This window comes from Dictyostelium discoideum, mitochondrion (assembly GCF_000004695.1).
Source record: "Dictyostelium discoideum mitochondrion, complete genome".
Lineage (NCBI taxonomy): Eukaryota > Evosea > Eumycetozoa > Dictyosteliales > Dictyosteliaceae > Dictyostelium > Dictyostelium discoideum.
Genome location: NC_000895.1, coordinates 27,081 through 48,762, shown reverse-complemented (window position 1 = coordinate 48,762; position 21,682 = coordinate 27,081). Strand labels below are relative to the sequence as shown.

At 26.0% G+C, this 21,682-nt stretch overlaps 23 protein-coding genes and 9 non-coding genes across 32 annotated transcripts; all 32 read right to left on the bottom strand.

Moving 5' to 3' along the window:
* Window positions 1–18: 18 nt before the first annotated feature.
* trnH lies at window positions 19–91 on the bottom strand. The gene has a single exon. It is a non-coding gene; the product is annotated as a tRNA-His (tRNA).
* Window positions 92–101: 10 nt separating this feature from the next.
* On the bottom strand, window positions 102–175 carry trnI2. The gene has a single exon. It is a non-coding gene; the product is annotated as a tRNA-Ile (tRNA).
* On the bottom strand, window positions 175–248 carry trnI1. The gene has a single exon. It is a non-coding gene; the product is annotated as a tRNA-Ile (tRNA).
* A 25-nt stretch (window positions 249–273) lies between these two features.
* On the bottom strand, window positions 274–2,664 carry DidioMp36 (ORF796). Its single transcript has one exon. The coding sequence runs from the start codon at window positions 2,662–2,664 to the stop codon at window positions 274–276; it is 2,391 nt and encodes a 796-aa protein (NP_050103.1).
* A 4-nt stretch (window positions 2,665–2,668) lies between these two features.
* On the bottom strand, window positions 2,669–3,052 carry rps11 (ribosomal protein S11). The gene has a single exon. The coding sequence runs from the start codon at window positions 3,050–3,052 to the stop codon at window positions 2,669–2,671; it is 384 nt and encodes a 127-aa protein (NP_050102.1).
* Window positions 3,034–3,543, bottom strand: rps13 (ribosomal protein S13). Its single transcript has one exon. The coding sequence runs from the start codon at window positions 3,541–3,543 to the stop codon at window positions 3,034–3,036; it is 510 nt and encodes a 169-aa protein (NP_050101.1).
* Window position 3,544: 1 nt separating this feature from the next.
* On the bottom strand, window positions 3,545–4,057 carry rpl6 (ribosomal protein L6). The gene has a single exon. The coding sequence runs from the start codon at window positions 4,055–4,057 to the stop codon at window positions 3,545–3,547; it is 513 nt and encodes a 170-aa protein (NP_050100.1).
* Window positions 4,047–4,505, bottom strand: rps8 (ribosomal protein S8). Its single transcript has one exon. It carries the CDS (start codon window positions 4,503–4,505, stop codon window positions 4,047–4,049), a length of 459 nt encoding a protein of 152 aa, NP_050099.1.
* rps14 (ribosomal protein S14) lies at window positions 4,505–4,810 on the bottom strand. Its single transcript has one exon. It carries the CDS (start codon window positions 4,808–4,810, stop codon window positions 4,505–4,507), a length of 306 nt encoding a protein of 101 aa, NP_050098.1.
* On the bottom strand, window positions 4,807–5,373 carry rpl5 (ribosomal protein L5). Its single transcript has one exon. It carries the CDS (start codon window positions 5,371–5,373, stop codon window positions 4,807–4,809), a length of 567 nt encoding a protein of 188 aa, NP_050097.1.
* rpl14 (ribosomal protein L14) lies at window positions 5,373–5,762 on the bottom strand. The gene has a single exon. It carries the CDS (start codon window positions 5,760–5,762, stop codon window positions 5,373–5,375), a length of 390 nt encoding a protein of 129 aa, NP_050096.1.
* Window positions 5,759–6,193, bottom strand: rpl16 (ribosomal protein L16). The gene has a single exon. The coding sequence runs from the start codon at window positions 6,191–6,193 to the stop codon at window positions 5,759–5,761; it is 435 nt and encodes a 144-aa protein (NP_050095.1).
* An 11-nt stretch (window positions 6,194–6,204) lies between these two features.
* On the bottom strand, window positions 6,205–11,427 carry DidioMp27 (ORF1740). Its single transcript has one exon. It carries the CDS (start codon window positions 11,425–11,427, stop codon window positions 6,205–6,207), a length of 5,223 nt encoding a protein of 1,740 aa, NP_050094.1.
* Window positions 11,428–11,432: 5 nt separating this feature from the next.
* Window positions 11,433–12,710, bottom strand: DidioMp26 (ORF425). The gene has a single exon. The coding sequence runs from the start codon at window positions 12,708–12,710 to the stop codon at window positions 11,433–11,435; it is 1,278 nt and encodes a 425-aa protein (NP_050093.1).
* On the bottom strand, window positions 12,711–12,974 carry rps19 (ribosomal protein S19). The gene has a single exon. It carries the CDS (start codon window positions 12,972–12,974, stop codon window positions 12,711–12,713), a length of 264 nt encoding a protein of 87 aa, NP_050092.1.
* Window positions 12,967–13,767, bottom strand: rpl2 (ribosomal protein L2). The gene has a single exon. It carries the CDS (start codon window positions 13,765–13,767, stop codon window positions 12,967–12,969), a length of 801 nt encoding a protein of 266 aa, NP_050091.1.
* On the bottom strand, window positions 13,758–14,246 carry rps7 (ribosomal protein S7). Its single transcript has one exon. The coding sequence runs from the start codon at window positions 14,244–14,246 to the stop codon at window positions 13,758–13,760; it is 489 nt and encodes a 162-aa protein (NP_050090.1).
* rps12 (ribosomal protein S12) lies at window positions 14,247–14,669 on the bottom strand. The gene has a single exon. It carries the CDS (start codon window positions 14,667–14,669, stop codon window positions 14,247–14,249), a length of 423 nt encoding a protein of 140 aa, NP_050089.1.
* DidioMp21 (ORF189) lies at window positions 14,641–15,210 on the bottom strand. Its single transcript has one exon. The coding sequence runs from the start codon at window positions 15,208–15,210 to the stop codon at window positions 14,641–14,643; it is 570 nt and encodes a 189-aa protein (NP_050088.1).
* rpl11 (ribosomal protein L11) lies at window positions 15,203–15,721 on the bottom strand. Its single transcript has one exon. The coding sequence runs from the start codon at window positions 15,719–15,721 to the stop codon at window positions 15,203–15,205; it is 519 nt and encodes a 172-aa protein (NP_050087.1).
* Window positions 15,722–15,878: 157 nt separating this feature from the next.
* On the bottom strand, window positions 15,879–15,959 carry trnY. The gene has a single exon. It is a non-coding gene; the product is annotated as a tRNA-Tyr (tRNA).
* A 48-nt stretch (window positions 15,960–16,007) lies between these two features.
* On the bottom strand, window positions 16,008–16,742 carry atp6 (ATPase subunit 6). The gene has a single exon. The coding sequence runs from the start codon at window positions 16,740–16,742 to the stop codon at window positions 16,008–16,010; it is 735 nt and encodes a 244-aa protein (NP_050086.1).
* A 16-nt stretch (window positions 16,743–16,758) lies between these two features.
* nad7 (NADH dehydrogenase subunit 7) lies at window positions 16,759–17,979 on the bottom strand. Its single transcript has one exon. It carries the CDS (start codon window positions 17,977–17,979, stop codon window positions 16,759–16,761), a length of 1,221 nt encoding a protein of 406 aa, NP_050085.1.
* A 4-nt stretch (window positions 17,980–17,983) lies between these two features.
* Window positions 17,984–18,613, bottom strand: nad9 (NADH dehydrogenase subunit 9). Its single transcript has one exon. It carries the CDS (start codon window positions 18,611–18,613, stop codon window positions 17,984–17,986), a length of 630 nt encoding a protein of 209 aa, NP_050084.1.
* A 21-nt stretch (window positions 18,614–18,634) lies between these two features.
* Window positions 18,635–18,708, bottom strand: trnI3. The gene has a single exon. It is a non-coding gene; the product is annotated as a tRNA-Ile (tRNA).
* Window positions 18,709–18,814: 106 nt separating this feature from the next.
* On the bottom strand, window positions 18,815–19,081 carry atp9 (ATPase subunit 9). The gene has a single exon. The coding sequence runs from the start codon at window positions 19,079–19,081 to the stop codon at window positions 18,815–18,817; it is 267 nt and encodes an 88-aa protein (NP_050083.1).
* Window positions 19,082–19,591: 510 nt separating this feature from the next.
* trnP lies at window positions 19,592–19,665 on the bottom strand. Its single transcript has one exon. It is a non-coding gene; the product is annotated as a tRNA-Pro (tRNA).
* A 38-nt stretch (window positions 19,666–19,703) lies between these two features.
* nad6 (NADH dehydrogenase subunit 6) lies at window positions 19,704–20,384 on the bottom strand. The gene has a single exon. The coding sequence runs from the start codon at window positions 20,382–20,384 to the stop codon at window positions 19,704–19,706; it is 681 nt and encodes a 226-aa protein (NP_050082.1).
* A 2-nt stretch (window positions 20,385–20,386) lies between these two features.
* nad1 (NADH dehydrogenase subunit 1) lies at window positions 20,387–21,340 on the bottom strand. Its single transcript has one exon. The coding sequence runs from the start codon at window positions 21,338–21,340 to the stop codon at window positions 20,387–20,389; it is 954 nt and encodes a 317-aa protein (NP_050081.1).
* A 58-nt stretch (window positions 21,341–21,398) lies between these two features.
* trnR lies at window positions 21,399–21,471 on the bottom strand. The gene has a single exon. It is a non-coding gene; the product is annotated as a tRNA-Arg (tRNA).
* A 9-nt stretch (window positions 21,472–21,480) lies between these two features.
* On the bottom strand, window positions 21,481–21,552 carry trnK. Its single transcript has one exon. It is a non-coding gene; the product is annotated as a tRNA-Lys (tRNA).
* Window positions 21,553–21,605: 53 nt separating this feature from the next.
* On the bottom strand, window positions 21,606–21,678 carry trnM. Its single transcript has one exon. It is a non-coding gene; the product is annotated as a tRNA-Met (tRNA).
* Between the last annotated feature and the right edge of the window lie 4 nt (window positions 21,679–21,682).

Here is a 21,682-nt window from a genome sequence, read left to right as displayed (position 1 = left end):
TATTTTTTTCTTTTTTTGGGAAGGTAACCGGACTCGAACCGGTATCTTTGAAGTCACAATCCAATACTCTAACCACTTAAGCTATACCCTCAAAATTTCATTCTCCTAAAGAGGATTCGAACCTCTGACTTTTCGCTTATCAAACGAATACTCTAACCAACTGAGTTATTAGGTTCTCCCAAAGAGGATTCGAACCTCTGACTTTTCGCTTATCAAACGAATACTCTAACCAACTGAGTTATTGGATTTTTCCTTACTTTTTTCTTTTTTACCTTATAATCTTCTGTGTTTTTTTTTTCTCATACTTCCATGTGCTTTATTTTTTGTAAATTTGTACATTCGAAGTAATCCTTGATCTTCATATATATACCATAGTTTATATAATATTGTATTTATTATTGAATGAAATCCCGGCTTTCTTATCTCTATATCTAATACATTATATTTTATTTGTGCTTTTAGATTTAGTAAGACTTGTGTTATTACTCTTCTTCTAAATAAATCTGTTCCTATCACTCGTCCTATTGGCCCTAACGGTTTTAATGCTGTTAATTTCAACGCTTGTTTTTTTTTTTTCTCCAATGGATCGATTTCTTTTGGGTTATATATTCGATAATATTCTTGTCTTGCTGTTACTGTTGTATCTATATGTTTTGTACTTAAATTTTGTAATACAAGAAACATATTTTTTTTTTTTAAGGTTATTCTTAAAACCCCTTGGGTTAATGGAATAGTAACAGGAGCTGTCGTTTCTTCTTGCGCTTTTTTCAATCTTCTTTTTTTTATAGTTCCTTTTTTATTTCTTTTTATTGCTTGTAGTTTTGTTAGTATATTTTGAAATTTTTTTGCTTTCGAGTATACCCCTTGTGTTTTTCTTTCGAATCCTTTTATATGATTTATTACTCTTTCATATATTTGGTATAAGGTCGGTACTGTGACTCTTTGTTTTGGTAATCTTAACTTATATAATTTTTTTTCAGATTCTATAATATTATTTAATATATTATAATTATTTTTAAGAGCTACATTTTCTAACATCTTTCTTTGTTCAGTTAATTTAGCATACATCATTTTTCCCTGATATTTTGCTTTCCCAATAACTTTATAATCAGATCTCGGCCCTGCATTTCGTGATCTTCGTGGGTTTTGACTCATATAGTTTAGATAATCTATTCGTTTACGTACTAAAGCCACATGATTGTTCTTTACTTCTGTATCACCTTTATAGTTTAATAAATCGGTTACGATCCTCATTTGTAAATTTAACGCTAAATTATTCATCTTCGCATCGTCTTGTTTTCTCCCTAACTCTTTTAAATATGGTAATACCATATCTATCTTTCCTTCAAAAGGTACTTCACCTTTTCTTCGTAAGATATTTAATAATACTTTAATAATTAATTCTTTTTTACTATCTTTTTGTTGATTTTTTTTATGATTTACAGCTATTACTACAGTTTTAAGAAATTTTTGTTGAATACTTTTTTTCAGTTTTTTTTCATTTCTTTTGCTCAGCTCCTTATTTTTATATAATTCCTTTTCATTCGTTATATCTATTAATCGTCTTATTTGTGAGTACTGTAAATACTCTTTCACTCGCAATTTTTGTTGTAAGTTTTTTAGTATTAATGGTTTTGCGTTTTCAGTATATTTTGTTACTATTGATGACATAATTGTTTCAACTGGAGTTTTATAATAAGCTTCCATTTCTTCTTCAAGAGCTACAAAGTCTTTTAACTCCTCAATAACCTTCACACTTTTAACCTTTTTTTTTGTACGCCGTTTGTACTTTATTTTCGATTGTCGCGCTTTCTTTTTTAATTCTATTAACAATAAATCTATATCTAATTTACTTTGGCTTTTTAAAAACAGATATCTTTGTTTTTTAAATCTTTGTAATTTTGCCTTACTTGTTAGAACTAACTTTTGTTTTTGTAATTTTTGTAATTTTTTATTTATCTTTTGGTTAAGACTAATATAACATGGCTGTGCGATATTTCGTACTTTTTGCTTTTCCAGCGCTATTTGAGTTTTTATAAAGTTCGTTTTTGTAACTCTCGCTTTTAGTTTGAAAGCCCATTTTTTTGTAAAATATTGTTTATATTTTAACAATTGTTGTAAAACATTAGCCTTATTAACTTTTGTTCCTTTCGGACTATATGTTACAATTAAATAATTGCTTTTTAAATTTAATACTCTCTTTTTTAATGTAAAAATGTTATTTACAGCCTTTAAATTGTTTATTCGTAATTGATCAAAATATGCTTTTAATAACATTCGTTGTTTTGACCGCAACGTCGGTAAATTGTCGTGTTCCTTATGTACCATTTGTGAAGCGAAACTAATATTTTTAATTTCCTCAACAACTATTGGTGTTTGTACATTCAACTTAGCGTTTAAAATATCTTTCTTTTGTACAACTCTCATTCCTTTTTTTCTGTTTTTATTTAATTTGGTTACTCTTGCAGTGCCCTTTTCCTTTAAATTAAGTACTCGTGGACTTAAATTCCTATTTTTATTCTTATTACTAATTTGTCTATATTGATATTGTATGTTTCTATTAAAAGAAATATTTATAATATTTCCGTGGATTGTACTTTTAACTACTCCTGTTGTAGTATATAACTCTGTTCTCTGTATAATCATTTTATTTATTCCTATCATTTTTTTAATATCTTGTTCTCATAACTTCTTCTAACCAGTCATTCATTACTTTGGCATATAAAAAACTATCATAATATGCAATACAACTTAAATAAAAAACATGTAATAAAACAAATCCAATTTTTCCTAAATATACTTTAAACGTTTCCTTTCGGGCTTTCGATTTATCAAAATATAAATTAAATTGTAAATATGGACTTAAAATTTGTTCATTTAAAGGTCCTATTAAATTAAATTTTCGTCTTATAAATTTATATAACCATAATTTTCCTAATAAATATAAAGGAAATTTATATTCTACATATTTGGTAAATATTAAATCTAATCTATCTATTTTTTCTTCAAACATTTCTATTCTTACTATATGTGCTATTTTTTTGTTTTGCATTTTTGTGATTTTTTTTGTTCTTTATTCTTTTTCTCTTGTAATTTTTTTAATTTATTAAATATTTTTCTCTCTTTTCGATTTGTTGGTTTACCATTTAATAAATACATTTTTTTTCGTTTTGTTTTCACACCTGTACTTACGTTTCGTTGTCGTTTTACTGTATTTGCATTACTTTTTGTTCGTCCTCTTACAGGATATCCTTGTCTTACTCTAATATATCTATAAACATTTTCTATTCGTCTTATTTTTGCTAATGCTTCTTCTTTTAATCCATAGTTATGTGAATATAAGCCTTTAAATCTTTGCAGTATATCTACTATTTGCTTTTCCTCACTTTGTATTAATTTGTTTCCTTTTATACTTGCGACATTTCCACTTAACATTATTACTTTTTGAGCAATATGAAAATTCACTCCTTTAATTTTTTTCTTTAATTCTCCTATTATTTGCTTCTCATTATTTAATTCAATTTTTCCAATTACTATTCCCATCTTATCTCACTTTTCCTTTTTTTAATTTAATTTTTTCATTGATACCTAATATTCCAGTACCTTTATACATATTTATTTTCTTAAACGTTTTTAATAAACTTGCAAATGTGGTTACTTTTTCTTTATTTATACTATATAAGATGATTTGTGATCCTTCTAATTTTACTACAACCTCTTTCGGAATTAAACAACTTCGATAATGACTATATCCTACATCTAGTACTAATGTATTTCCGACTTTATGTACAACAAATCCTAATCCGACTAATTTTAATTCAATACAAAAACCAGCTAATACCCCTTGAATTTGTTGTTTCATTGTTCCTATTATTATTCTACTATCTCCATGATTTTTTAAATAATATATATTATTTGATTGGATTGCGGGTTCTTTTAATTTTAATTCTTTTGTTATTACTCCCATTTTTCCACTACTTTTTATTTTTACCGATTTATTCGCTATTTTATATTCTATTTCAAATGTATTTAGACTTTTATTTTGACTATATTTCATGTTTTTTTTTTATTAGTTCTTGTATTTTTGGATTTACTTTATTTATTTCAACTATATATTTTATTTCACCTCCTAATGGCGCATATAACCTTTTATTTCTTATTTTTAATTGAGGTAATGTTTGTAAACCAAATTTACTTTCTACAAAATACATATTTACTCCAGTGTTTAATTTTTTCAATAATTTTCCTTTTATATATAATTTTTCTTTATTTACAGATACTACTTTAATTTTTGATAATAAACTTGTCATATCTTGTTTATATTTTAAATATATACTTACTTTATTTTTACTTATATCTATTATTTGAAATCCTCTAATTAGCCCTTCATTTTCAAATCTTGATAATATTTCAAATACACGTTTTGATCCTATAACGGTTACACTTGTCGCTTTTGCTAATAAGCCTGTTTTTATTGCTGCAAATACGTTTTGTAATTTTTTCATTAATAACTTATTTTTTTTACTCCACTTATTAATCCCATTTTCATATATTCTCTAAATCGTAAACGTGATATTCTATATGCACTTATTATTCCTCGTGATCTGCCTGTTTCCACACATCGATTTTTTATTCTACTGATTGAACTATTTTTTTCACTACTTGTTACTTTCATATTAAAATAATTTCGTGTTTCTTGATCTAATAATTCATTACGTCGTAACATTTTATACATGTTTTTCATTTTTTCTGCTTGTTTATATATTTCTCTTCTTTCTTTATCTTTTTTATTTTTTCTTATTATTTTCATTCTGTAATTCTAAATTCGTTTTTTTTCCATAAATAAAATTTATATTTTGTTAATTGTCCATTATTTATTCCTATTGTTTTATATTGGATATCTATTGCTAATCTTGCTTCTAAATTCATATCTTTTCTTATTAGTATTGGTCTAAATATTTTTAAATTTTTATATCTATAAGATAATTTTAATTGCGCTAAATCGATATTATTTTCTTCTTTTAATGTTAAATATTTTCTTTCTCCTAATCCTACATAACACAATGCATTTAAAAAATACTTTGCTTTCTGCTTATGCAATCTTACTGCTAATTTAAAATCTTCTAATTTTACTACATTATTTTTTTCAGTACTTTCATTTAATTTTATCAATGGTTTTTCTCCTGTTATTTGTTCAAATAATGTTATTAATTCTATCATTTGATACACTTCTTTTTTTTTCTTTCTATAATTCATTTTTATATTTACATGATCTAATGCTATTGTACTTGTATTGCTTCTATTTAAACTCATACATTTATTTAATACATATTTATCTAATAATCTTAATTTATAGGTTTGTAAATTATCCATTATATTATATATTTTGATATTGATACATTTTTTAATAATCCCGTTCGTTGTACTTCTTTAAATACTACTCCTGTTAATCGTGTTCCTATTGGTTCTTTTGTTTTTGTTAATAAGATTACTCCATTTTCCCCTGCATTAACTATAATCCCTGATTTTCGTCTTACTGGTTGTTTACTTTTTACTATTACTGCATAACATACATCACTTTTTTTTACTTTTAATTTGTATTTTCCTCCTTTTCTTTTTTCCATTTTTTTTATTACAACTACAATTTTATCACCAACTCTTAATAAGCTTGTTGGTTTTTTTCCTTCTAATGTTTGAATACATTGTACTTTTCTTGCTCCTGAATTATCCATTACACTAAAATTACTTCCTTTAATTATCATATTTTTTTTTCATATAATCCCTGTTTTATTTGTGTCATTCTTACTTTGATTGGCCATTTATTTGCACTATAACGAATTACTTTCTGCATTGCTCCTGCAGTCATTCGTGACTTTATAAATTCGACTACTATGCTTCCTTTTTTTACTAAAACATACCATTCCGATACTTCTCCTTTTCCTGCTCCCATACGTGCTGTTCCTTTATTTGTTAAACCAAATAAAGGATAAAAATTAAAATAAATATCCATATTATCTTTTAATTTTTTTACTAAATCTCCTTTTATTCGTTCCATTTGTTTCATTTTTAAATATCCTGTTTCTGTGGCTTTTATTCCATAGTTTCCTAATACTAATCCTGTTTTTCTTGTTTCTTTTGTTATTAAATTTCTTTTATGATTTTTTGTAAATTTTTGTCTATTTGGTATTTTCATTTTTTTTCTTTTTAAAAATTATATGTATATACATATTTATATGGCATATATGTTAATAAATTTCGTACTATCCATAATTTTAATCCACATTTTCCATGTTTTCTTACTAAATTATCCTGTGCATAATCTATATATACATTCATATTACTATTTCCTATTAATCCTCTTGATTCTACCTTTTGCTGTGCCATTGAATTTCCGGTTAATCTTCCGGAATATTTTACTTTACATCCTACGACATGTTGCGAACGCATTAATTTTGCCATTACCTTTAATAATAAAGCTGATCCATTTCGTTTCGTTAATTCTAATCGTTCTTTTAATCGTCTTACTACGTATTCCGCTGTTATACTTGATCCAATGATTCCAAAAAAATTTATACTATAATTTACACTTACTACTAATTGTTTTATATTGTATAAAAATATTTGAGCCATTAATAAATATATTTTATTTTTTTTTCTTAATCTTACTTTTTGTATTTGTCTTTTCGTTATTAATAATGGATATAAAAATATTTTTATTAACTCTTTTATTTTACGTCTTCTTTTCGCTTCTTTTTTTGTTAATATATTTGCTTTTAATAAACTTCTTAAGACTTTTATTAAGACTTTTATTAATATTGTTTTTTTTACCACTCCTATATATTTTTTTGATTTACTTGTGATTCCTTTTATATCATCGACTAAATCCCTTTCTAATAATTTTAATTTTAGTGCTAATTTTTTCGTTTGCTGTGCTTTTTTTATTCTTAATAATCCTGCTCTGATATCGGTTCTTTTATAAATACTTTTTTTTAAATATACTCGCATTAATAAATATAGTAAAAATTTACTTAATTTACTTTTACCATTCATTGACATTCTTAATTCTCGATCTTTATAATTTAATTTATCTAAAACTATTCTATCATATCTTAATTTTTTAAAATAGTAATAATAACTTACTAATATTAATGGTTTCTCTATTTTTAAACCTTGTTTTTTCGCTTTTCTATGTTTCTGTAAAATTTTTCTCGAAATTTTTGTCGATCTTTTCAGACTTAAGGGGGTTTTTCTATATTTAAATCTCTTTCTTACACCAATACTATAAATTGAACGGATTTTTTCAAGTACCTTTCGGCTACTTTTCTTTATTTTATATTTTCTTATGTTTCTTGGTTTTATTTTTTGTTTTTTCTTTATTACTGTTCTTGATGTTCTTCTATAATTTCTTGCATGTGCTGTTACATATTTCGCAGGTAATCTAGTTGTTAGGTTTTGTAAATACTCTTCTAAATACTTTAGTTCACTTGGTTCGTCCGCAATTCCCTTTCTCTCTATTAATGCTTCTATTACTGCAAGTTCTCTTATTCGACTTATTTTTGCTTCTTTTTTTATTCCAAACGCATAACATGCTTTTAAATACTCTTTTAAAAATTTTATTACCTTTTTGGGAAAATATAATTTATTGTGTAATTTACTTACTGTTTGGGTTTTTAACCAAAATAATATTTGTGCTCTCTCTTCACTTTTAAAATATTTTTTTAATAGTATGTTTATTATCTGTGCTTTTTTTGATTTACTTAATACTTTTTTTTTTAATCGTTGTTTTTGATTTAGTACTTTCGCTTTAATTATTCGTCGCATATTCCAACGCTTCATAGAAATTTTGTACTCTTTTTTTGAAATTATTCTTGGTCTAATAAAATATGGTACTGTACTTAATGCCTTCAAGTTTATTAAGTTTGCTCCACGGCCTTTTCTTTTCTTTTTACGATGCTTCTTAAACTTAAATTTTTGTCCGTTTTTATTATATCTCTGGTTATTAACAATTTTTTGTTTGTTTATAATTACTTTTTTAATGTTAACTACAGGTTCTGTTTTTTTCTGAATTACTTTTTTAATTTTACTTACACATTTTTCTACTTTTTCTCCTACTGTTTTCGTTCTTAATAAATTGTAAAGTAACGCTTTTGTTCTATACGTTTCTTCTTTACTTTTTAATTGTTTTTTTATTAGTAGTAATTTACACCATTTATTGTTAAATTTACTATATTTATAATTATATTCATTTGTCGCCGTTAACCTTATAATGTTCTTACTGTTCTTTTGTGAACTTATTTTATAATCGTTACTTAATAAGTTACTTTCTTCACTGTTGATACTTGCGTTCTTTTCTGGAAGTTGATTTCGTAGCTCATTTAATAATTCGGGTGCCAATTGTTGTCTTTCTCCAAAATTATAATTAGCCAAGTATTGTAAATACGCCGTGTTTGATACACTTAATTTTTTAAAGACGGTTGCCTGCGTACTCGATTTCTGAAATAGTCGTTCTCGTTTACTTCTTCTAATATTATAACTTACTTGTTTTTTTACTTGTGTTTTACTTGTTTTTTTACTTTTTCTTTTTTTACGTGTTTTTGTAACTATCGGTTTAGGACTTCGTTTTCGTAAAACGCTTTGTAACGTTTTCTGAGATTTTTTTCTTATTTTTAAACATACTTTCGTATATAATTTTTTAATATTAGAAGACGTAGTCTGCTTTTTAAAGTTTTGGTATTCGCTGCTTAAAAATTCTGCTTGAGTTTTACTATTGTTCACTAAAGTGACCCATTTATTTGAAGGTAATTGGGGGCTTAAGTCTACCATACTATTTACAGAACTCTGTAATGTTGTTACTATTGGTTTTAAATTCTTGTTCTGGCTACTTAATTGTAGCTCTCTTCTTTTCTGAGCTCGTAATACCATCGCTAACGTTAATTTATTTCGGACTCTAAATACCATGCCAGTACCTGTTTGTTTTCTAAAATTTTTAAGACTTCTTTTAAATTGCTCTTTGACGTTGGTTCTACTTTCTTTTAAAATTAATGACGATATTCGTAATAAACTTTTTGAATAAATTCTATATAATTGTTGAAAATTTAATTGTTGTCTTTTCTTACCTCCTACTAATATTTTTTGAAATAGGTTACTTTGTTTATTTTTAAATCCTTTTATCCAAGTGATATATTGTCTTGCATTATTTAAAAACTCATGAATCTTAGTCGACGTAACTTGTATTCTTGGATTCTTTTTCTTAACTTTTAACTTTCGCTTAAATTTTGGCTTTAACGCGGCTAATACCTTTGTTAAATAGTTTTGACTCTTTGAGCTTGTTAATTGTAATAGAAGAAATTGTGCTACTGTATATTTTAACCTTTTGTTAGAGAATGCTGGTTTTATTCGTTTGCTGTTATATAACTTCCTAGTAAATAATTCTGTTACATGTGCTTGTTTACTTATGTGTTGAACTCTCTCCGATGTTCTATTTACAGTAGTTAATAATTGATTTAAGGTTTGGTTTTTTCGGTTTCTTAAAATTTTTTTTATAAGTTTAGTTTTATTTTTTTTTAAACTTCGGCTTTTTACATCGTTACTTTTGTGTCCTTTTTTTAAAAAATAACTCCGTGTGTTTACAAAACGCAAGTCATAGAATCCCTTTAATATTAATCGTGAGGCATTATATTTTGTACACTTTAAGCTATTGACATTAGATACCGCCTTCTTTCCTTGCTTTTTAATTTGACTATATTTTGTTGCCCAATAACTTAAGTTTGGATCAATCGAAGAAAATTGTTTATAATGACCTTTTCTTGAAATTATTCTAAAACGACCTTTTACGAACACTCCCATTCTTTGAGAAAAAAAACCGTCAATATAACTTTTATATTTTTTTGCTTTTATATACCGCCCTTTTGGTGTATAGAACTGATTTCGCTTCTCTTTTCTATTAAGCCATTTTTGCATAAATGCAGTGATTAGTTTCAGAGGGGCATTTTTTTTTAATGAATATTTTGCAAAGGCTATTTTTGCTGGTTGGACACTTAATCTTACTTTTGTTTGAAGTTGTTTTAATTGTCTCATTGCTGCAATATTAATTGTCTGTTGTACTTGACTTAATGTTTTTATTTCACTAATACTATCTAATTTTTCTTTAATTTTAGTTATATCTTCTTGAGGTACTATTGTTTTTTTAATTATAGTTTGGATCTTTGTGTTTAATTTTTCTTTAATTTTTTTTTGTTTTTGTATCAATTCATTTAATTTTGTTATAAACAACGCTGTTAGTTCTCGCATCTCCACTGTTCTATTTCGTGATACTGCTTGGTTATATAATTCAACTTGCAACTCTTTTAGTGTATTTTTTTTGCCTTTTCTTGTAATCAGTCTTACCTTTTTCCTGTTAACTTTACCAATTTTTACACTCTTTTTTTTAGTAAAATTTTTCTTATTATTAAACGTAACTGTTTGATTATTTTGGTACTTATTTTTATAAGAATTAGCTTTTGGATTTCTATTATTATATTTATTATTCTTATATTTATTAAAGGATCGATTTTTATAGATCATCTTTCTTCTTATAGAAGCCGTGTATTCCTGTATTTGTCGATCTTTAAGTATTTCGCTTGATGGAACTACTTTCTTATTTATTGGACTAAATTTATAATTTTTTTTTAATAATTTAATATTCTCTGTTATTTTTTTATAGTGTGTTATTACATGCTTAGTATGCTTTAATAATAGTCGTCGTCTATAATTTGGGCCTATATAACTTGTTGGAAATTGTTGGGCTCTATATCGTAATAGTAAAAGTTGCCTTTGTAAAATTCTTATACGTTTCCTTAAAAATCGATGTAAGATCGATTTTTTAAAAGCGTTATATTTAAATTTACTCTTCTTTGTTTGCGGTTTACGCGATTTTGCTTTTGTACGTTCTTTATAGTTTTTTATTAATATTCGATATTCTTTATATTTCAATGCTTCATAAAATAATATCTTTTTAGTTAAAACATATTCATTAGTTAATAAATCAATTTTCTGAGTTACTTTTTGCTGCTTATAAGGACTTATATCACCTACTAGTTTTATTTCGGTTTTCGCTCGTAATTGATGACGTTTTAATTGAATACAGCTTGTTAAATAACGTTGCATTTCGTTTTGTAAATTTAAAAGATTCATTGAACCTACTATTTGATAAAAATTTTTATCAAATTTTCGTTTCGTTATGGATTTATATAGTGTTCTACATCCATAACGTACAAATAATTCAGATGATTTTCTTTTTTTTTTTCTTACAGAATCTAATCTTATCGTAAATGCATAATTTATTGTTTTTGGTTTTCCTTTTCTTTTGTTAAATTTATAGTCTATGTGTCTATCTTCGTCTTTTATCATTCTCTCTTTTTTATTTATTATTGTTTTAATTTTTACCATTTCCTTTATTCTTTTTTGTTTCTTTTTTCAAGAAGTTTTGCGTATTTATATGGCGCTCTTTGTCTTCTTCTTTGAGTATTCACTCTTCTTTTTATTTTAATTCGTAAATAATGTTTTTTCCATAAATCATTTTGTTTTATTTTTTTTAATAATTCCTTACGATTTACCTGCTTTACTGCAACCTTAAATTTATCTATATCTAATCTATCTTCATAAACGTTAATTAGGAAATTATCAACTCTATTTAATAAATTAACATTTTTTTTTTTTAACATTATACCTAATGTTTCATTTTTTCTAATTGCTTCTATATATTTTTTCTTACGGTTATAAAATTGTTTTGCTTGTTTACCTTTTGCAAATAAATAATTATTTGCGTATCGTGCTTGTGTTTTAAAATATAAAGAATCAATTTCATGATAATTTTGTGGAAATTTATAATTTATTACAGCTTTAACATGTTTTTTATATTTTTTTTTATAAATTTTTATTAATAATTTTTTTGAATATAATTGTTTATATGTCTCATTTTCCTTTAAATTTGGTAATACTGTTAATCTATCTTTTACTTTATTTTTTTCAAATGTATTATCTTTATAAATATAAATTCGTTCATAATTCTGATGTTTTTGTCTAATATCTCGACCTGCAGGCATGCAAGCTCGAGCAAGACTATAATTTATAATATCTGTTCGTTTTGGAGTGATATATGTTTTTAATTCTCTAGCTAATTCTTGACTAAATCCTTGTACTCCTGCTGTTACTTGTTTGTCTATTTTAATTGGAGCCGTTAAATATATATTCTTATATTTATTTTTTTCTAGTCGTTTAGCAACTAGTAATTGTTTTAATTTTAATACTTTTTTTTGATGTGCCACTTCTTGTGCTGTTTTTTCTGGCTTTGCCGTTCTAAGAATATATCTTTTTTGTAATTCTCTATCAAAAAAAAATATATTTAATTGAAATGTTTTATTAAATCGAGTTATTGTTAAATGACTATATTTAATAATCCAATGATTTAATAAAGACGTTCGTCCAAATTTTCTTTTTTTTTTCGATTTTCGTGATATTCTGCTATTTCTTACTTTTAATTTTGCTTTCTTTACTTTAGCTACTACTTTTTTATATACTTTTTTATAAAAAAAATTTCGTGTAAAATTATAAATTAAAAAATCTTCATTTGCAACTTTACTTCTTTCATTTTTTTTTCGTTTAAACCCTGAGGATACCCATGGAACCATCTTTCCTAATCTATAAATATTTGGATTAATTATATGTCCCATTTATTTCTTTTTTGATTTTCCTGACGCTTTATATTTTTCCACTTTCTTGGTTAATACATATTCTCCTAATTTTCGTCCTAAACTTTTTTCTGTAATTTTTACTCCCACATATTTTCTACCATTATATACATAAATGGTTTTTGTTAAATAATATGGTACTATTACTGAACTTCGCTCTGTTGTTACTATTGTTGGATTGGTGACTGTATTATAATTTTGTAATTCTTTTGCTACATATATTCCTTTCCACCGTGATCTAACCATTTTTTATTTGTTTATCCATTATCTTTTGTTTTCTATGTCCTATTATTATATATCTTGATGTCATTTTGGTTTTTTTTCTACTACTTACATTATACGCCAATTTTCCTGAAAAGCTTTTCCAATGTACTCCCCCTTTTGTTCTTCCCCCATGTGGATGATCTACTGGATTCATTGCTAGTCCTCTAACTATTGGTCTTATTCCTCTTTTTCTACTATAACTTGCTTTTTTATTTTGTTTTAATTTTCTTTCTATATTTGATACTGTTCCTATTGTCGCATAACACTCATTTGATATTAATCTACATTCTTTTGAACTTAATTTTACTAAGCTATATTTTTTATTATATTTTTTAATTATTAATGAACTTGTTCCTGCTGCTCTACTTATTTTACTTCCACTATTTTCTATTAATTCTATGTTATTTATTAATAGGCCTTCTGGGATATTTTTTATTTTTGTGGTATTTCCTACTTGTAATGTTCCTAGCTTTAGAGCACTTGTTATTATTAATGATCCTACTTCTAATTTGGCTATACTAATTACATAAAAATATATCCCTTCTTTTAAAATACTACATAATGCTATATGTGCACTTCTATTTGGATCATATTCTATTCTCATTACAAATAACCATTTATCCATCCATTTTTGTTTATAATGTTCTATATATCTATATTTTCTTTTTAAAGCACCTCCTCTTGATCTGATCGCAATTAATCCTTTATTTCTTCCATCTATTCTTCGTTTTCCACTATATAATCTACTTTTTACTCCTCTCCAATTTAATACCATTTTCTTCTTTGAGTTGCTTTTAATTTTTGTTCTACAAAACTTTTATGATGACCTTTTCGTGTATTACAACTTATTGCATATCGCACTTCTTTATATAGTGCCCATTTTTCTTTCACTACTTCTCCTTGATCTTTGGAAGCCTTTACAAATTCCTCTACTATATTTTCAATTAATAATTCGCCTTTAAATTTAGCTACCGTTTTTTTTAACCATTTGATTGCCAGTTTTTCACCCATTTCTGGTTCTAAATATTTTGGATATATTAATTCTTTTACTCCTCTTTTTTTTTTCACTACGCCCATTATTGGTGTCATTTTTAATAAGGTTTCTCGTATAAATTGATATGAATTTTTTATTCCTATTGTTGATAATCGATTTACTACTTTCAAATATATCTTTTCAGCTTTAATATAGTTTCCTTTTCTCATAAATGCATTTATTAATCTTTTTTCAAATGTTTTTTGAACTTTAATTATCATTTATTCTATACGTACTGCTTTTCCTTTTTTTGCTTTTGTTTCCAAATTTTTAACTGAAAATTTTGATCTTCTATTTTTTCTTACAAATCTTTCAGCAGCTAAAAAATCATAGTGTTTTCTTACTAATCTATATTTTACTCCTGGTAAATCTTGACATCGTCCTCCTTTTACTAATACCGTTGATAATGGTTGTAAATTATGTGGACCAAATCCTGGGATATATGCTATTAAATTTTTTCTTTTATTTTTTAATTTAATTGTTACTTTCGCCACTTTTCTGATTGCAGAATTTGGCTTTTTTGGTTTTGTTTCATAAACTCTCATACAGTATCCTTTTTTTTGAGGATATCCTGTAAGTAATGTTTTTCTTTTTTTTTTTGGACCTCTGGCTTTTCTATCCGTTATTTGATTTATTGTAATCATTTAATAATTTTAATAATTTTATGTTTTGTAATAATATCGTTATTTGTAACATTTTTGTAAATGTTTTTAAAGCTTCTTCTTTTGTTGTGCCTTGTACCTTCATTGCTTTTTTATATTCTAAATAGTTCGCTTCTCTTATTACTCTATAAGATCCATCCCTTTTTAAAGATGTGCTATTTGTTTTGCTTTGTCCTTCATCATTTACTAAAATTTGTAATGGTAATATTTGTTCTTTATACTGATGTATATATTCTAGCACTTCATTAAATACTGCTAATGTAGGGGCTTTTACAATTATCATTGTATTATTCACTTCTAATGGTTTTACACTACCAAATATAGTTTTTACTTGATTAGCATTAACATGAATAATTTGAACATTATGTTCTATAGCATACTTTCGAAATTTATTATAATCTGAACCATTTAAAGCTAATAATTGACCTATAAAGATAGGTCCTTCTTGTTGAAAACATTTTGTGATTTCTTGTTGTTGTTTTTTATAATTCTCTAATTTTTGAGTCAATTTTTGCTTATTCATTCTCTGCTTTTTTTACGTATATTTTACAGGATCTACATGTTCCTAAGATTTCTAAGACGGTTATTCTTAAATATTTTTTTTCAATTTGTTCCCACTGTTTTTCTGCTTTATTAAAGGTACACAGTAATATTGCGATTTTAAAACAATCTTTTAATAATCGTTCTTTTTCTATATACACATTACCACCTTTCGCGGCTTCACATTCTACTTTATAATATTCCTTTAATAAATTACTTATTTTGGGCATTTGTAGCTCAAAATAAAATGCTTTCATTACATTTATCCATAGGATCACTCTTAATGCTAATCCTGTTTCAAATAATTCTTTTGTTTCTGTATTAAAATCATTAAAAAATTCAATACTATTTATTCCATATTGCCCTAAATTAGGTCCCAATGGTGGTGTCATCGACGCTGTTCCGGCACCTATTATTAACTTTAATCTTACTAAGATTGGTTTCTCTCTTACAATTACTTTTTTTGCAGCTTGTTTTTTACTAATATATGTCATTCTTTATTTTTTCTTTTTTTTTCAATAAACTCCCACCTATTTTATTGATATCTGCCCTTACATTAAGTAAGCGACAGTTATATTAAATTTACTAAACTATTGTAGTTATTTTTAATACCCTCCCTATGTACAATGTACATTTTAATTTGTATTTTTTTGATAGAAATAGGATTCGAACCTATGCGTCTTGCGACAAAAGATTTACAGTCTTCCGCTTTAACCACTCAGCCATTCTATTTAACCTTTTTACGCTTAACTTTTTTTACAATAGGATAAAATTTTATAATTAATGTAAATTAATTATATTTGCTATATAAATTAAAGTTAATAATACAAAGACATATGCTTGTAAAAATGCAATTCCTAATTCTAAGAACATAAATGCAATTACACAAATCCATGGTAATATTCCAATAAAATAAAATTGCATTAAATAAATTGCTGCTACTCCTATAATATGGATTAATAAATGTCCTGCTAACATATTAGCAAATAATCGAACTGCTAAACTAATTGGTCTTAGTACATATGACATTATTTCAATAAATACTAATAATGGTAATAACCATGGTTCAATTCCTGATGGTACAAATATATTTAAAAATTTAATTCCATGAATTCTAAAACCCCAAATTGTTATTCCAATCATGATTGTTATTGCTAATGTAAATGTTACTAATAATTGTCCAGTTACTGTAAAACTTAATGGTATTAATCCCATTACATTTAGTGTTAATACAAATAAAAATAACGACATTATAAATGGGAAAAACAATATTCCTGGTTTTCCTACTTGTTCTATAATTAAGTCTACTACGAATTCATAGATCATTTCTCCTATATGTTGCCAATTGTTTCCACCTATTATGGTTGCCTTGTATAAACTTACTTTATACATTCCTATTACTATAACCATTAATAATCCTAAATAAACGGTTATCGTTGTTATTGATATATCAAAAAATCTTGTTATAATTATACAATATAAATCTATTTCAAATTGTTCAAATAATGATTTCATTTTCTTTTTCTTTTTTTTATCTATCTACTTCTCCAAATACTATATCTTGAGTTCCTATTAAGGTTACTACATCAGCTAATAAATGATCTTTTGACATCATGTTTAATCCTTGTAAATGTAAGAAACCTGGTGCTTTGATTCTACATCTATATGGTTTCGCTGTGTCATTCGCATTTAAATATATTCCAAATTCTCCTTTTGGTGCTTCTACAATCGTATAATTTTCATTTGCTGGTATTATAAATCCTTCTGAAAAAAATTTAAAATGATTAATACATGATTCCATATCTTTTTTTACAAATGCTCTATCTGGTGCAGTTATATTTACTCCTTCTAATTTTATTAAACCGGGTCGTAAATTATTTAATGCTTGTTCTATTATGGATAAACTTTGATACATTTCTTTCATTCTTATTATAAATCTTGTATATGAATTATTTTCTTCTCCTATTATGATTTTAAAATCATATTTATCATAGTCATCATATGGATAATTTTTTCTAATATCATATACGATCCCTGCTCCTCTTAATAATGGTCCTGTAAATCCATAGTTTAAGGCTTCTTCTGCGCTTACTATTCCAATATCTACTAATCTTTGTTTCCAAATTCTATTATTTATTAACATATCTTCAATTTCTTCTAATCTTTTTCTATATTGAATTACAAATTTATAAATATCTTCACTTATATTCATTGGTAAATCAAATGCGACTCCTCCAGGTCTAATATATGCTGCATGCATTCTTGCTCCGGATACTCGTTCATAAAATTCCATTAATTTTTCTCGTTCTTCAAATGCCCATAAAAATGGGGTTAATGCCCCTACGTCCATTGCATGTGTTGTTGTTGCCATTATATGATTTAATACTCTAGTGATTTCACTAAATAATACTCGGATTACTTTAGCTCGCTGTGGAATTTCTAATTCTATATCTAAACTATCTAAATATAATCTTTCAACTGCTAATGAATATGCATGTTCTTGAACATTCATTGATACATAATCTAATCGATCAAAATATGGTAAAGCTTGTGTATAGGTTTTTCCTTCTATTAATTTTTCTGTTCCTCTATGTAATAGCCCAATATGTGGTTCTACTCTTACTACATTTTCGCTTTCTAATTCTACTATTAATCGTAACACTCCATGTGCTGCAGGATGTTGTGGTCCAAAATTTAATGTAAAATTTTTCATTACTTTTACTTCTTCAAATATTTTACTTATATTTAACATTCTTTTATTTTATTATATTTTCTAAATATACTTTTCTTTCGTAATCTCCCCATACTGCTCCAAAATTATAATTTCTATATTCCTGCATTAATTCTATTGGTTTATAAATTATTTTTTTATCATTTACATCATAATATACTTCTAAATATCCAGTTATTGGAAAATCTTTTTTTAATGGATATCCTACAAATCCATAATCCGTTAAAATTCTTCTTAAATCTGGATGTTTTTCAAAATAAATTCCAAACATATCCCAAATTTCTCTTTCTAACCAGACACTTGATTCAAATAATCCACTTGTTGTTTCTATTATTCCATTATTTTCTACATAGGTACTTAAATGCACTCTTGTATTATTATATATACTATTTAATACATATATTAATTTAAATCTTCCGATTTTTATTTCCTCTATATTTAAACAATCTACACAAACTATATCTAATAACATATTACATTGATATTTTGATGCTTCTTTTAAATATTTTAAGACTGTTAGCATTTTTTCTTTTTCTACTTGGATTTCTAAATAATGGGTTTTATACATTATTTTTTTTACTAATCCTGGAATACTTAATCTTAAGTGTTCTCCTAAATTTATTTTTACTTTTAATTCATTTTTATAATCTTTCATGTCTTATTTTTATTTTTTACGTGCTCCCGATCGGACTCGAACCGATATTTGCCACATTATGAGTGTGGTGTTCTAACCTATTAAACTACAGGAGTTTAGTTTTCTGACTTACAGAATTACTCTATAAATTTTCGAATCTAATAAATGCCGCTTAGGGCATTGGAACCAACAGTTTTAGTTACTATTACTAGTTTTTTAATCTTATGAGTATAAGATTAAGAATGACATCATTAAAGCTAATAATCCTACAGCTTCTGATAATGCAAATCCTAACATTGCTAATTTAAATAATTCTCCTCTTAAATTTGGATTCATTCCTACAGCTAATATAAATGCTGCAAATACTATTCCTACTCCTGCTCCTGCTCCTGTTAATCCAATTGCTGCTAATCCTGCTCCTACTTTTTTTCCTAATTCTACTACTGCTGATGCTAATTCTAATTGTTCTATTTTTACTATATTTTTCATGTTTTTTTTTATTTATTTTTTTCTATTTCTATACATTTTATTTTTTCTTTATTTTCACGCATTTAAATACCTTGAAATTTAAATCCTAAAATAAAGAATTACTAAATGAGTGGGTGGTTTTATACTACTACTACTACTACTACTACGTTTAGTTCTTTTTAATTTCCTTTTAAATATCGTCGTTAAAAAAAATTTATAACTACTAAAGAATTTTTTATCCGAACTCTCATAACAGTCACTTAAGGTATGTAGTTTAGATCCTTTTACATTCCCTTTTTCAAGACCTTTATTAATATCTATTAACAACATCCAAAAATTTCTAACAACTTTTTCAAGAAGATCCAAATAACTAACGAATTTTAGTTTCTAACACTATCTACGTCAAAAATGTAAAAATAATAAATAGATTAGAATAATATAAGATACCCTTTTTCACCTCGTTTTCTTACATCGAAGCTTTACCACGCTAGTATGAAATCAGTAGTCAAACTATTGTATTTCTATGTACGTTCCGATTGATAGGAGTCGAACCTATAATCTTTAGTTCCCAAAACTAACACATTAGCCAATTATGCTACAACCGAAAAATGACCTCGCGTCCTTAAAGACTATTATTTATTATTTATTTACTTTCTCTGTAATTTCTTATCGTTATTTTATATTCTCGTAATACTTGAGAATTAATATCTTGTCGCCGTCTTTCATTTAATGTTCTTTTTTCAATAATTAAATCTTCAGTAATATAGATTACTCCAACCATACCTATTAATAAAATGATACATGCCATAATAAACCAAATACTGTAACTTCCATAAATAACATTGCTACCCATTGTTCGTATATCTGTCGTTTCTACAAATAATGAATAAAAATCTAAATAACTTGGAGTTGCTTGTAATTGGACAACTTCTGAATTTATTAAAAACATACTAAAATCTGCAATTACCTCTTCTTTTATTCTAATTTGATAATTTGTGATTAATATACCCAGAAGACCTACGACTCCTATTATACCAACAATCATGTATATATTATATTTTTTCATTGTTTCTTGGATTTCAACAATATTTATATTAATCATCATGACAATAAATAAAAATAATACTGCAATTGCACCTACATTAACTAAAATATAAATACAAGCTAAAAATTCCATTTCTACGGTTAATAAGATTGATGCATAACAACCATAAATTACAATTAAATTTAAAATTGAATAAATTGGATTTACACTTCGTAAAATTACAAGTGTACACATTATAATTATTCCTAATAACATAATTAATAATCCCAATGTACTCATATTTATTTAATTATTAAAACCATACTAATTACACCTATATAAATTAATAATGCAAAAGGCAATAAGGATTTCCAACCTAAATACATTAATTGATCATATCTATATCTTGGTAAAGTTGCTCTTACCCAAATAAAACTACATAACATACCAACTCCTTTCATTGCTCCTAGAATTTTATTACTTACAATTCCACCTAAAAAAAAAACTGATAATAATACACTCATTAGTATTATATTTGCATATTCACCTAAGAAAAATAATGCAAATCCTGTTGATGAATATTCAACATTATATCCTGAAACAAGTTCTGCTTCTGCTTCTGGTAAATCAAAAGGTGGTCTATTTGTCTCCGTTAAAGCACTAATAAATGCTAATAAAAATCCTGGCAATAATGGTATTATAAACCATACTTTTTCTTGATTTTCCATTATTTCTTGCAGATTTACTGTTCCTGCGTAAGTTATTATACTTAATATAATTAATCCTAATGCTACTTCATATGAAACCATTTGCGCTGCTGATCGTAATCCTCCTAAAAAGGCATATTTTGAATTACTTGCCCATCCTGCTAATATTATTCCATAAACTCCTATCGATGATATTGCTAAAATAAATATCACTCCACTATTAATACTTGCAAATACACTTTGTACTCCTACTGCAATTACACTCCATAATACAATACTTATTGTAAATGTTAATATTGGTGCTATTGCATAAATTAATTTATCAGCTACAATTGGTATAATTGTTTCTTTTAATACTAATTTTAATCCATCGGCTAAAGGTTGTAATAATCCTACAAACCCTACTACATTTGGTCCTCTTCGTTTTTGCATTGCTGCCATTACTTTTCTTTCTAATAATGTTGCAAATGCAACTCCAATTAATAATCCAATAATGACTATTAAACTTTTTAATCCTCCTTCTATAATTATATATAACATATTTTCCATACTTTTGCTTTTATTTTTAACATCTTGGACAGGGCCTCGTTGGCTAGTTGACCACAAATATCCTCTGAAAGACTCGAACTTTCATTAATAGCTTAGAAGGCTACTGTTCTACCGAATTAAACTAAAAGGATACTTACCCTTGAGTGTATTGGGAATCGAACCCAAACCATGCAGCTTAAAAGGCTGACGCAATACCATTATGCTATACACTCTCTTTGTATTTTATACTTTTTCTTAAGTAAATCTAGATATTTTTATCTAAATATGGCAAGAGTAGGACTCGAACCTACACCTTTGGGGCATGAACCCAATGAACTAACCAATTATTCCATCTCACCTTAC